Source organism: Oncorhynchus mykiss, chromosome 6 (genome assembly GCF_013265735.2).
Source record: "Oncorhynchus mykiss isolate Arlee chromosome 6, USDA_OmykA_1.1, whole genome shotgun sequence".
Classification (NCBI taxonomy): domain Eukaryota; kingdom Metazoa; phylum Chordata; class Actinopteri; order Salmoniformes; family Salmonidae; genus Oncorhynchus; species Oncorhynchus mykiss.
The window spans coordinates 71,525,438-71,540,403 of record NC_048570.1 but is presented as its reverse complement, the minus strand read 5'-3'; the positions used below and the strand labels follow the sequence as shown (position 1 = coordinate 71,540,403).

Genomic DNA, 14,966 nt, shown 5'->3' with positions numbered 1-14,966 from the left:
CGCATACATACACACATACACACATACGAACACACATACATACATACAACCATATATACACGATTAGAAACACACATACACACATACAAACACACACACACATACACACATACAAACACGCATACATACACACATACGAACACACATGCATACATACAACCATATATACACGATTAGAAACACACATACACACATACAAACACACACACACATACACACATACAAACACACATTGACACATACAAGTACACACATACACACACGTACAGGCATACACTTAATGGGTTAAGATAACAACATAGTCATTAAACAGCAACTAAAATAACACATATGTCATACATATGGAGGTATATGTTTCCATAGACAGGCAACACAGTCAGTCCTGTCATTAATGAGCTGCTTGCTTCAGGAGTGGATACCATGGCGACCACTTCATAACCAACCCTGTGACCGCATTGTGACCACGGCGTCACCAGCTAGGAAAACACAACACGAGTGTCTGGATCAGAAGCGACCGCCTTGCGTGCCGGTGCAACCACATCCAGAGGCCACATGTGCCTTCTCAGAATGATGTCATCTATAGTGAGGAAGGATTACCACCTCCTCCCTCTTCCTTTTCCCTCTTGTTCTCCCCACTCTTCCTGTTGCACCTCTCCCCTCTCCCCATCCACTCGTTTTCCTCTCTCTCTTCATGTTGCACCTCTCCTCTCTCCCCAGCCTCTCTCGTTTTCCTCTCTCTCTTCATGTTACACCTCTCCTCTCTCCCCAGCCTCTCTCGTTTTCCTCTCTCTCTTCATGTTGCACATCTCCTCTCTCCCCAGCCTCTCTCTCTTCATGTTGCACCTCTCCTCTCTCCCCAGCCTCTCTCGTTTTCCTCTCTCTCTTCATGTTGCGCCTCTCCTCTCTCCCCAACCTCTCTCATTTTCCTCTCTCTCTTCATGTTGCACCTCTCCTCTCTCCCCATCCTCTCTCATTTTCATCTCTCTCCATGTTGCGCCTCTCCTCTCTCCCCATCCTCCCTCATTTTCATCGCTCTCTCTATGTTGCACCTCTCCTCTCTCCTTTTCATCTCTATCCCCATTATCTCTTATTTTCTTTTCTTCCTCTCCCCCCAGCCCTGCAGCTTATGTTACTCAATCACTCTCTTCTCTTCTTTCCCCTGCTGCCCTCTCTCCTTTCCTTTTCCAATTATCTCCCTTTCCCTCTCTTTCCCTTTCCAATTAACAGCTGACCACCTCCCAGCCGTTCATCCCCATGGGATCTTGGTGAACTTTCATCTCTAGATGGAGGTGCATCTAACTGGAGGAGATTGAGCTTCCATCTGGCTATATGAGATCCACCCATGATGAGATTTCAAAATCAGAACCTGCATGCTACTCCTCTTTCACAATTTTGCTCCCTTCTTCTCTGCCCTCCATCCCGATTGCCTTGCTCTTTTATTCCCTCTCTCCCTCTAACCATTTTCTCTTTATCTCCCTCCCTCCCTCTCACTCCCCTCCCCCTTCCACTCTTAGAGGAAAAGGACAATCAAACTGTGTGCCACCAAATATTATGCTTATCTATCCATATCACTGAGTGGATTAGTTCCCAGTAAACAGAGGAAACAGACTTTAAGCAAAAATAAAATCAAATTACATCTGAATGATGAAATTGAACCATTTCCCTCTGTTTTTACCGCTCCTGCAACAGTCCCCTGGCTCCTAAAAATAAGCACAGCCTTTGCTGTAGGCTACCATTAACTAGAGACTAGAGGGAGGCTAAGGCAGGGTAAGGCAGTCTAACATATGTGTGGTTGCACTCCCTGCGTAAAAGCCCATATGTGATAATTACAAACACAAACCCGTTGGATCATAAATAGTTTTATTACGCAAGTCTGCTGAGTCACTGCTGTGAGCTGGCGGGGAATGAGTCAATTGGCTTCTCTGAAAAATAATAGATGTGATTGTGTTTGTTCACTTTCATATGCAAACATCAGGAAATGCTTTGAGGAACACGTTCAGTGTGTTGTCTTTTCTATATGCAAAATGTACGTGTTGTAGTTCTATGCTTTGGACAGGAAAAGTTAGACCTAGACCTACAGTCAGGTCCATAATTGTTGGCACCCTTGACAAAGATGAGCAAAAAAAATACTGAGCTATATTGCATGCAATTGTATTATTTTATACTACAATAATGAAAGTTATTTTGTTCAATAAGTCATATTAAACAAAAACAGGGATCCGAATGATTGGCACCCCTGTTTTCAGCACTCCAGTATCCTACCCTTGCGAGGATAACGCCACTGAGCCTTTTTCTAAAATGTTTTATGAGATTGGAGAACACATTGGGAGGGATCTTAGACCATTCCCCCATATGGAATCTTTCCCGATCTTTGGATCTTTTCAAACCATAAGTTTCAATGGGGTTCAAGTCCGGAATCAAAATGTTGATTTATTGGTAAATTAATAATTTATTTGTGGATTTTGGTGTGTGCTGATGTGCGTGGCCAACGATGTCTACTTTCATGTAATCTGAACAGTGCTATGGTCAGATGATATGAAAAGAGACCTCTTTGGCCATGTGGATTTGGCATTGAAAAACAGAAGCATTCGCTGAACAGTACCTCATACCTACGGTAAAATATTTTATGTTATGGGGCTATTTTGCTTCCACTGGTCCAGCGGCCCATATTAAGGTCAATTGAAGCATTACATTTACCAAGTAGCAGGACATTTTAGCCCAAAACCTGGTTGCCTCTGCTAGGAGGCTGACACTTGGCCAGAAATGAATCTTCCAGCAAGACAATAACCCCAAACACACTTTAAAATCCACAAAGAAATTGTTAATTTTCTACTAAATCAAAAATTTGCAATGGCCATCTCAGTCTCCAAACTTTAACCCCACTGAAAACCTGTGGTTTGAATTGAAGAGGGCAGTCCATAAGTGCAAATGATATCAAGGATCTGGAAAGATTCTATATGGAGGAACGGTCTAAGATCCTTCCCAAAGTGTTCTCCAATCTCTCTTTTTTTAAACTCAGTGTCATTATCCTTGCAAGGGGAGGGTGCTAGAGTATTGAAAACAGGGATGCCAGTACATTTGACACCTAAAACCTCTTTCTCTAAGCAATTGTATTAGTATAAATTAATATAACGTCCCAATTTTAGCATATAATATAGCTCAGCATTTGTAAAAATTTATTTTATACAGTCTTTTTGCTAATCTTTATGACCTTTATCAAGGGTGCCGATAAATATGGACCTGCCTGTAGGCTACATATAGGATCAAAGGCGAGATAAATAAATATATGCATTGCTTTAAATTGCCTTCTTCAAATATCTATAAACACAGCACTTTAAGTCTAGGAAAATGTGCATGATATGACCACAGCTTATATGCAAACTATAAACTGACTCATTAGTTTATAGTTTCCTTGTTGAGATAACTTAAGGCCTTCTTCAAATATCTATAAGCACAGCACTTTTAGTCTAGGAAAATGTGCATGATATGACCACAGCCTATGTGCAAACTATAAACGGACTCCTTAGTTTATAGTTTCCTTGTTGAGATAACTTAAGGCCTTCTTCAAATATCTATAAGCACAGCACTTTTAGTCTAGGAAAATGTGCATGATATGACCACAGCCTATGTGCAAACTATAAACGGACTCCTTAGTTTATAGTTTCCTTGTTGAGATAACTGAAGGCATTTTCTCAGTCAGTGTCAAACATTCCCATCACAAACAAGAAGGAAAAGGAGCAGAGACAAGCATGCTGATAAAAAATAAAACGTTATTTTCAGCACAGTAAAAATCTGACTTCTATGCTTATCCCCTCGACGCTGCCTTTATCTGCAGTTTTATATCGTCTACTCTGTGGTTGCGTTGTAGGAGGACAAGAGGCGGATGAAAACGTTTCAACCCGAGCTGTGACCGCAGTGGAGGCTTCATGACACCTGCTGGTTTATTACCCAGCTATCACTGGCCTTCCCCGCTCTGCTTGCATCTTCTCCGCGGAGAGCACCGCGTCTCTCCGCATCCATTGGGCGGATCGGCAGGCTTCTACATATTCTCATCTTCCTCCTACGTATTCAATTGAAGACTGAAATAAACCGCGGGAGAGCTTTGAAACAATGTTACAGAAGATTAAGTAGCACATGTCTCGCAGGTTAGATCAATTATCAATGAAAACGTGTGATTTCACGAACACTTCCCGTTTATCGATTTGTAGCCTACATGTTTCTTGTTATACATCTGAGAAAACAACTCCCACAACTATTTCAAAGGGCTAATCAAAAATACGCAATTCTTTGACTTTTTACCCTCCTGGAATGTTGCTGTTGTTCCATGTAAAATTCCATTAAGATGTATATAATCAATGATGTAATAGTGATCAAACATGATAATAAAGTGCTGATATAAAGTATACGTATACAGCATCATTAGCACATCCTGCTTAAGTCTCATGTCCAAGCAAGGCTCTTTTTTCTCTCGTATTTCCAAGGGCTCCGAAGCATGGGAACTAGAGGGAGAGCCAGAGGGTACAAAGAAACGGGGAAACAAGACTATACAGTACTTGAATAGAATGAGAGAGGCAGAGAATTTTAATTTAAAAGAAAATAATTTTAAAGCTGGATTACAGTATGCCTATACCATAGGAACTATTGACCTAAATGGGAGATGAAAGTTCACTGAGGCCCCATGGGTATTGTGGGTGATACTGAGGAGAATGCATGACAGGGCATCATTACTCATATTGCTGCTATAACAAAGACAGTGGGCCTATATCATTTCTGGTGTTGCTTTCCTGATTGTTTTTCAAGATCTGTTGTGGTCAGTTATAGATTTCAGGCTAATATAAAAACTGTGACATGGACTGCCCCCAACTTGTGATCATTGTTGATTCATCATTCGAGACAGATTAAAACAATAGTTTATTGATTATTGTGAACATTCTCCTTCTCTGTCAGTGACCATTCTCTTTCAGTGGCATCAGCTGGACTATTGGTGAAAGAAGCCAATATAAGGTTAAGAATGAAGTCCCTGGAAGCTCGTTCCACATTCCATGTGTTTAACTTCATTCCCTCTAAATGAAGGGCTTATTACCTGTCGCTCTCTTTCAAACACACACACACACACACACACACACACACACACACACACACACACACACACACACACACACACACACACACACACACACACACACACACACACACACACACACAATACAGACTGTGCAGGAGGGGGGGGGGGAGTCGTTTAGCATGCATTATTAATTACTATTTGAGCATCTGTCTGTGTCTGTGCGTTCGGCTCAGGGGGCTTGGGGGCGGGGGGATCCGCGGCTGAGCAAACACACAGGCAGGTTCCAGCTAGAATGTCAAACGCGTCCCTCCGTCACTGCAGCCATTGGTAGAAATGTCTGTTTCCAGTCTGTTGGCTAGGTGCATTTAGGTAGTTGGGCTCATAGCCTGCGTCCATGCCTTGGAGACAGCCGCGCTACGCGCTACACTGCTCCGCTATTTTCCCTGACCCTGTGTAGGCTCTCGCGCTCAGTTAAGCAAACACTAGACCCACTGATCATCAGACGCTCTTCAACAAATCAGTGTGCGATTCTGCGAGAGCGAGTGCACATCGTAAACTATTCTTTCTCTGCACTCTATATCTCTCCAGGATGGATTTACCTTTAGCGGAGACAGCTACCTCGTATCCCGAGTGAGGGGAGTCTTATCAATTGCCAAGTTTCGTCTATTCCTGGAGTTTTGAGTGGTGAAGCAAGCGTGTTTTCCTCCCTTGAGCCTCACTCGTTTTTCACCACCTTTGCTCGCATCAACTGGAGCCAGAGCTGCCGCTTCACAATGGCAGGAGCGGGAATATTTCTGTGCATTCTGCTGTTACAGTGTTTTATCTCCACTGCGCTGTGCAACGCCGGATTCGCCTTCACGGAAGAGCCCTCGGAGAGAGCTGGGAAGTCAGACGGGTATTGTGGTCGGATATTACGGGCTCAGGGCACTCGGAAGGAAGGCTACAACGAGTTTCGGCTCCGAGTCGAGGGGGACCCAGAAAATTATCAGCCTGGGAGCACTTACAGAGGTAGTGTATTCCGTCCCATTGCGCGCACATTGTCTGACACACAATAGAGTATTTTTGCCTACCCTATTTCTCTTTTGTGTTCAATTCATGTGAAGACGCAGTGTTGTGGTCATTTATAAGGAAGTGAAAGCCTAAAAGCCAGAGCTGTGTTAAGACAAGTCAAACTCTCTTGTGGAAAGAGGAGTTGGACACAGACCAGAATGCCCTCATACTTTATCTTCATAGACGTCTGTTTTTTTGCTGAAATATTTGTAACTTGTGATGCTCTGACTTCATTTTTGATGACTCCACTTGCGAACTCATTGGTCATTATAGTTAACATCTTGATGCATTAGTCTAACAAAAGTCAAATTTTGGCTCAATCACTCATCACGTCACAGTTTTACTTGAACACATTGTCTCAGTGAAGCTATTGTATATCAATACAGTAATGATAATGACACGAATAATGACAGCAATTGCCAGTTGTGTCAGCAAGTGAAAAGCTAATTTCCCTTCTGATTGATATAGCCTATAAAGATCTCATTCCTATGAGGAACGAATCCAGGAGGGTTAGTGCTTTTAGATTTTGCATACCTTTATTAAACCTATCAATCTGTTCCCCATCAATTTGTTTTCTTCACTGACTGTGTGTTTGTGATCCCCAGTGACTCTGTATGCATCCAGTCCCGCTTACTTCAGAGGTTTCACGCTCATCGCTCTGAGGGAGGGCAGGGAAGGAGACAAAGAAGAGGACTATGCTGGCAATTTCCAGGTAAGACAACAAGGAGATTTGCAATTATATATCATTAAAGTGATACAAAATGAAAATGTAGATATTACAACATGCATCTTTTATTTTCTTCTAAATGACCTTCAGTTATTCAGGTGAAAGTAGCGTTCTTTTAGATGTAGTCAGTCATTAGAAGCTAGCAGATTCATTACTTACTGTACCAACAACGGCTGCAAATTACAATAAAAGTACATCACGTTTTGAAGTTCACCTTCCTTGCTTTGTCTATCATGAATCTAGAAAATAGGTTTTGTAGGTCAGATTGCAGTATTTATTTGGTTTCATAGCACAAACGTTTGTTAGAACATTTCTCAGACTGGCTATCACCAGGTCGAGAGCAGGCCTGTCCAGGCAAGTGCTGGGTGGTTGTCTAGTAACATGGGCCTTCAGAGGGAGACAACGTCTTCATAGCGGTCAAAACAGCTAGCCGACAGCTAAAATGTCTATGAAAAAATAAGATTTCAGCTAATAGAGAGAAGTATCTAACAAAATAACTACATTAAGGCATTCACTAATCATAACATATTTACATTTAATAGAAATGTGGGTACATTTGTGGACAAAATTCCTACTTACTCAACCTTTAATACGTTTATCCACAGTGTAAGTCAATGACATTTTGAATATACTGTATTTCAAGTTTGCAGTGTACGTTTTTATACCCTATTCATATTATGGAGTCAGTCAGCCAGTCAGTCACTGGGGGAAAAGCAGTCCCAGCGAATAGGGAGTGTATTGATGCAGTCATGTGATATACAGGTGCAAGGATATCCTCTCTCCCAGAGCAGAGCAGAGCCAACACACTTAACCACACCTGGCAGAACACTTACATCAACACCATATGCTGCCTCTGGACACCCATCTCCTGCACACTGCTGTGCCGGCTCTCACCCAGTCCGCTGTGTGTGTGTGTTTGAGAGCGAGAACTCCCAACATAATCTGTCCCCTCTCAGACCCTTCCTGCCAGAGTCGTTCTGTTTCACGCATCATCTTGGAGGAAGCGCGATTACTCTCATCTCGTTTCCTCTAATACCTCTATTTACGGCCCCTTGTGCGTGTGTGTGTGTGTGTGTGTGTGTGTGTGTGAGAAAAAGAGTCTGTGTGAAAATGGAAAAGGGAGCCTTGTGCCAGTCAGGGGGAGCCCAGGTGTGTAAAATTTGGCAATGCATGCATGTACGGTGCGCACATGCACACACAAATCTGGCCAGGTTCCGTGCGAAGATCGTTCCCAGCCTACACAGACGGCTCCAACTGGACTGGAAAAGGGAGGGAACGAGAGAGGAAGAAGGAGGGATGGGGGAAGTGTTTTCACACTTAGATGTCAGGGGATATTGTAGGATATGTCCCCAGCTCTGATGAAGCCCTCCGGGTTCTAGTGTGGTGAGAGATGAATGGAGTGGAGACAGAGGTTTCAGGCCAAGAACACACAGCAGGTGAATTGGCCAAGAAGATGTTGTTTATAGGTTTTATAACCAGATTGCTGGGCCAGAGGACTGATACTCCTCCCTTACAAACACTATTTTAAACAAACAATGTTATGAAGCCATTTGTTAAACTAGTCACGCACAACCTGACTGAAATCTTTGAGTGATATGAATAAATCAATGAATACTGAGCTCCTATAATGCTTCAGGAAAAAAAATATTCTGACAAGGTGGAACTTCTGCAATATATATTATATTTATGACCTTTATATAAATCATTTTCGCACCTTGTAACAACTGTAAATGTAATAACTTTCTATTTGTAATAACTTGTAAAAACCCATTTTGGTAATAACCCCGGTACATTTTATAATTTGCCGATAAACATAATAAAATGTTGAACGGTAAACGTAACATTTCTCAACACTAAATGTAATAAGTTATTCCATTAACCGGTAGTTATTACATTAACTGTTTGTTAACAACTTTTCTTCATTAATAATGTAATAACTTCAACCAATCACTTAATAACAAACCAAAATAGATTTTTTTTTATGTAGTACTTTAGTCAATTTGATGCACATACAGTACCAGCACCCACCGCCAATTACAACACTAACAACCTCATGCACATCGTACAGGAATACTCATACATAGACACACCCACAAGCACACATTGAAATGTAGTCACACGCACACACACACACTGATCAAAAAAATATCTGAATGAATCTGTAGGCTCTGGTATTAAACATGTCATCTGCAATATTTCCCTGCAAACAATAATGAATCGTTAGGTCACAAAATGATTGCTTAAAGTCGCCAGGATGTTGTGTCATGGTCCCCTGGAGTTTTTTTTCTAGTTTCCAGTTGGTCCCGGGGATTTTCTTGGGACATTGTGTCATGGTCCCCTGGAGGTTTTGTCTAGTTCCCAGTTTGACCCGGGAACGTCCAAAAAGACGTTGTGTCATGGTCCCCTGGAGGTTTTGTCTAGTTCCCGTTTTTTCTCAAGGATGATTTCGGGACATTGTGTCTGGTTCCCGGATTGTCTCGAGGACGATTTCGGGACGTTGTGTCATGGTCTCCTGGAGGTTTTGTCTAGTGATCCATTATAGCTCTTTGTCCTTTGGCAATGCTAGTCACACACATACACACACACACACACACACACACACACACACACACACACACACACACACACACACACACACACACACACACACACACACACACAGACACACACACACACACAGTGCTTTTAACATACAGTGTTTCAACTTACATATTTTACACATGTTGTGTATGTTTATTCATACAGTCATTATTATTATTATTATTTATACACATGTTCTCACCTGGGATTTAAACTCACAACCTCTTTGTTCACTGCATTACAATCTTCCTTCAATGCCACCATGTCTGTGTCATTGACTGATTTAAAATGTCATCCTATTCCTACACTTTATACTTCAAAGTAACTGTTAAAAATACACTCAAGAAAAACTATTGTATTTTTTGAGTCCGTTTTACACAGAATAATATGCCCCACCAACATTAGACAACTTTACTTAAAACTCAAATTGAAATAAGTAAATTAAATCAATGAGAGAATCTTTGGAGGTATTTAAAAAAAATCTTACCTCATTTGCACACAATGTATATAGAATTTCAAATGTAAAAAAAAAAATGATATTGTATTATTGACTGTATGTATGTTTATTCCATGTGTAACTCTGTGTTGTTGTATGTGTCGAATTGCTTTTCTTTATCTTGGCCAGGTCGCAGTTGTAAATGAGAACTTGTTCTCAACTAGCCTACCTGGTTAAATAAAGGTGAAATAAAAATACAAAAAATGCAAAATAAAAATTCAGATTGATTACCTGATAACTAAATGGCATGCTTTTGCTAAGTGCAGAGATGTATTCTAAGTCATGTATATGTAAGAGGTATGTAAGGGACTTCTGAAATTCTACAGACTTTGTGGCACAGCAGAAAGATCAGCATGTCCCAAATCTAGAGGTTGTGAGTTTTTAAATCCCAGGTGGGGTCATATTGAAAAGTCAGTATTGAAGTTATCATGTCAAATGTAATCACATTGTCATTTATGAAGGATTTCTACACTGTTTTAGCTGAACAGCTGAACAGCTTACCACTAACCTTAAAACACCCATAACATTTCATTACTTTACTTATAACGGTTTGGGACACCTAGGACAATCACGTGACAAATGCCTCCAAGAACGTCCAGGTTAGCTTCAGAGCACCATGACACAACATCGCAAGAACGTCCTAAAAACGTCCTCGGGGAAGACCCGGGGCCAACTGGGAACTACACAAAACCTTCAGGGGACCATAACACAATATCCCAAGAACGTACTAAAAACGTACTTGGTGACGTCCCCAGGACAAACCGGGAACTAGACAATACTTCCAGGGGACCATGACAGAACCCCCCCAAGAACATCCTAAAAACGTGCGGGGATGCCCTGGGACCAATTGTTTTTGAAAAAGGTCACTCAGAGAACTTTCCCTTGGGACATCACATAACGTCCTAAGCACTACTAAAATGAACATCCTGAAAAGGTCATAAAAAGGTCCTGACATGGTCCTCAGTGACGTCCTGGAAAGGTATAGGGAACTAGACAAAGGTCCCCCAGAGAACGTTCTCTTGGGAACATCACTTGACGTCCTAAGAACAAGTCAAATGAAATTCCTAAGAACGCTCTTAAAATGTCCTGACATGTCTCTCTGTGATGTCCTGGGAACTTACAGGAAACTAGACAAAGGTCTCCCAGAAAATGTTCCCTTGGGACCATCACGCAATGTTCTTAGAACGTTCTCAGAACATCAGAGCGATAACATCACAGCGAAACCCTTAAGGGACATAATGGGAAAGCTGCCGAATGTCTTTTAGGACGTCCCATGTTTGCTGGGTTACTGCTGTTCAACTTTCATCTTAACAAATGCATGTACTGTATGTGCATGTATTCTGTTTTTTTTTCTGTTTATAGTGTGCAGATTCATAAATTCAGCCCATCATAATATACGATTGTTTTATTCCATACTCCAAACAATGTACAGTTGAAGTCGGAAGTTTACATTCACCTCAGCCAAATACTCAGTTTTTCACAATTCCTGACATTTAATCAAAGTAACAATTCCCTCTCTTAAGTCAGTTAAGATCACCACTTTATTTTAAGAATGTGAAATGTCAGAATAATAGTAGAGAGAATGATTTATTTAAGCTTTTATTTCTTTCATCACATTGCCAGTGGGTCAGAAGTTTACATACACTCAATTAGTATTTAGTAGCATTTCCTTTAAATTGTTTAACTTTGGTCAAATGTTTCGGGTAGCCTTCCACAAGCTTCCCACAATAAGTTGGGTGAATTTTGGCCCATTCCTCCTGACAAAGCTGGTGTAACAGAGTCAGGTTTGTAGGCCTCCTTGCTTGTACATGCTTTTTCAGTTCTGCCCACAAATGTTCTATAGGATTGAGGTCAGGGCTTTGTGATGGCCACTCCAATACCGGTTGTCCTTAAGCCATTTTGCAACAACTTTGGAATTATGCTTGGGGTCATTGTCCATTTGGAAGACCTATTTGCGACCAAGCTTTAACTTCCTGACTGATGTCTTGAGATTTTGCTTCAATATATCCACATCATTTTCCTACCCCATCATGCCATCTATTTTGTGAAGTGCACCAGTCCCTCCTGCAGCAAAGCACCCCCACAACATGATGCTACCACCCACGTGCTTCACGGTTGGGATGGTGTTCTTTGGCTTACAAGCCTCCCCCTTTTTCCTCCAAACATAATGATGGTCATTATGGGCAAACAGTTCTATTTTTATTTCATGAGACCAGAGGACATTTCTCTAAAAAGTATGATCTTTGTCCCCATGTACAGTTGCAAACCGTAGTTTGGCTTTTTTATGGCGGTTTTGGAGCAGTGGCCTTTCAGGTTATGTCGATATAGGACTTGTTTTACTGTGGATATAGATACTTTTGTACGTGTTTCCTCCAGCATCTTCAAAAGGTCCTTTGCTGTTGTTCTTGGATTGATTTGCACTTTTCACACCAAAGTATATCTATAGGAGACAAAACGCATCTCCTTCCTGAGCGGTATGACGGCTGTGTGGTCCCATGGTGTTTATACTTGCGTACTATTGTTTGCACAGATGAACGTGGTACTTTCAGGTGTTTGGACATTTCTCCCAAGGATGAAGCAGACTTATGGAGGTCTGCATTTTTTTCTGAGGTCTTGGCTGATTTTCTTTTGATTTTCCCATTATGTCAAGCAAAGAGGCACTGAGTTTGAAGGAAGGTAGGCCTTGAAAAACATCCACAGGTACACCCCCAATTGACTCAAATTATGTCAATTAGCCTATCGGAAGCTTCTAAGGCCATGACATCATTTTCCAAGCTGTTTAAAGGCACAGTCAACTTAGTGTATGTAAACTTCTGACTCACTGGAATTGTGATACAGTGAATTATAAGTGAAATCATCTATATGTAAACAATTGTTGGAAACATTACTTGTGTCATGCACAAAGTAGATGTCCTAACCGACTTGCCAAAATTATAGTTTGTTAACAAGAAATGTGTAGAGTGGATGAAAAACAAGCTTTAATGACTCCAACATAAGTGTATGTAAACTTCAGACTTCCATCTGTATATAGCCTGTAAGCATGGTTTACAGAACCACTTTTATTTTGAAATAAAATGTTCCCTGAGTATGTGTGTTTGTGTATTATTTTGTGCCTATGTATTCGTGTGAGTGTGTGTATGCATATGTGTGTTTGTAATACAAGTTGAGTCTGTATGTGTGGATATATACCAGTATGTGTGTTTTGGCAAAACCGAAGGTGGTATACATCTGCATCAATAACACCTTATTGAAATAATTCATCACCCCTTCATGAATGTTGCAGTATCATTCATCAACCTTCATAGCGCATTAAACATCAGTCATATGTAATCTTCACAACAAAGGTAATGTTTTCATTACAGTATTATAGTAGAAATATCTGGTTGGATTGAGCTTGATGGTTGCTGGTGCTGCTGACTGGGTTCGTTTTGCACAGCACAATACTTTGATAGTCTCTGCTGAGCTGAAGCCAAGGTGTTAGCTTGTGGAGCTAATGCAAGTGTTCAGGTTTCAGGCAAGTTTTCTCATCATGTTAATTTGACAACATTTGCCCTGGTGGCATCCATCTACCATCCAGATTTGAAATCGTTTAAATACTTTGAGCGTTTGCTTGAGCCTGCCTGGAGTGCCAGATTGATGTGTTTTTGCACTTTGCACTTGATGGACTATTCCATGTCCATCAAAACAAGGGAAGTAATACATGAAGACACTGATGTTGGGATGTTATTACGTCATCAATTGACATGATTATGTTTTTAGACCTTTGAAAAGAAGAGTACAGTTAGTTCAACACATTTCCATTCACTGGTTAAGTGATAAAGGATTAGTGGAAAAGGGCAATATCAAACCTCATCAATGTGAAGGAAACAGGAGGGTGAGGGAATGCCTCTGTCCCTGATCCATCCCATCCAACTACTGCCAACCAACCTCGCTGTGGGACTCTCAGCAGTCAAGTCAATCGTCCCCTGCACCTTTTGCTTCCCGACTTATCTCCCCTTTTCACCTCCCAAACTTGCTTCTCTGTTTGCACACCAGTCTTGTCTCCCTGTATTTTCATACCGTACGTCTCTCACCATCCTCCTTTAGGGGAATATTATTCATTCTTCCACTCATCCTCACTCCTTACCACCTGCCCGAGGTAGTATACAGTGATCCAATCAGCAAGGGGTGAATGTATGTGTACACGCCAGACCTCATAAATGAGAGGCTGTGGTTGGGTTTAACAGCAGCCATAACTAGCAGAACTGGTAGCAGACTCTTGTGAACCTGTTGGTTTCATTCCCTTTCCACATAAAGCTGAATGTTTTACAGTTGACCGTTTCTTGTGTTGAGGCGAGTTTTACAGTATAGCACTTCAGTTACTCACAGTTACTACTATGTCATGACCGAGCGCACAACCCTCGAAGAATGTAGGAAGGAAGGAAAAAAGAGGGTGTTTTTATCATTTGTTCCTTCTCCTGCCACATCTCATTACCCTCTTTGCTGCTGTACGGTTTTTATGTTCGGCTGTTTTATTTTTCCCTGCCATTGATCTCATGCTGTTGTTATTTAGTACCAGCCTTGAGGTTTCTTCTTATTCGAGGCGAGGGGGGTGGGTGAGGGGTTTGGTGGGTGGGTTAGTGGGCGCAGCACGGCGTGACAGAGCATTGTAAATGGCAGAGGGTGAAAAAGGGAAGCGCTGTATCATCCAGTCAGCTCCAATCACTCAGCTCTACACACACTGACAGCGCTGCTATATTTGCTGTGGGATACGAGGGGTAAACTGAAATATCTGTTGTGGGATACGAGGGTTAAAGTGAAATATCTGCTGTGGGATACGAGGGGTAAACTGAAATATCTGCTGTGGGATTACGAAGTGTAAACTGAAATATCTGCTGTGGTGATACGAGGGGTAAACTGAAATATCTGCTGTGGGATACGAGGGGTAAACTGAAATATCTGCTGTGGGATACGAGGGGTAAACTGAAATATCTGCTGTGGGATACGAGGGGTAAACTGAAATATCTGCTGTGGGATACGAGGGGTAAACTAAAATATCTGCTGTGGGA

The 14,966-nt window shown here is 41.5% G+C and overlaps 1 protein-coding gene across 4 annotated transcripts in view; it reads left to right on the top strand.

The window, feature by feature from the left end:
• The first annotated feature begins 5,340 nt into the window (after positions 1-5,340).
• The window catches only part of LOC110526494 (spondin-1), a 120,622-nt gene continuing 110,996 nt past the window's right edge, over positions 5,341-14,966 (top strand). For 2 of the 4 annotated variants that reach the window (XM_036980879.1, XM_036980878.1), the window contains exons 1-2: positions 5,341-6,073; positions 6,721-6,827. In XM_036980879.1, coding sequence (XP_036836774.1) covers positions 5,839-6,073; positions 6,721-6,827 — 342 coding nt within the window. In that variant the 5' untranslated portion in view covers positions 5,341-5,838. The remainder of the gene's footprint in view (positions 6,074-6,720; positions 6,828-14,966) is intronic. The other 2 variants (XM_036980881.1, XM_036980880.1) reach the window with 1 other exon arrangement.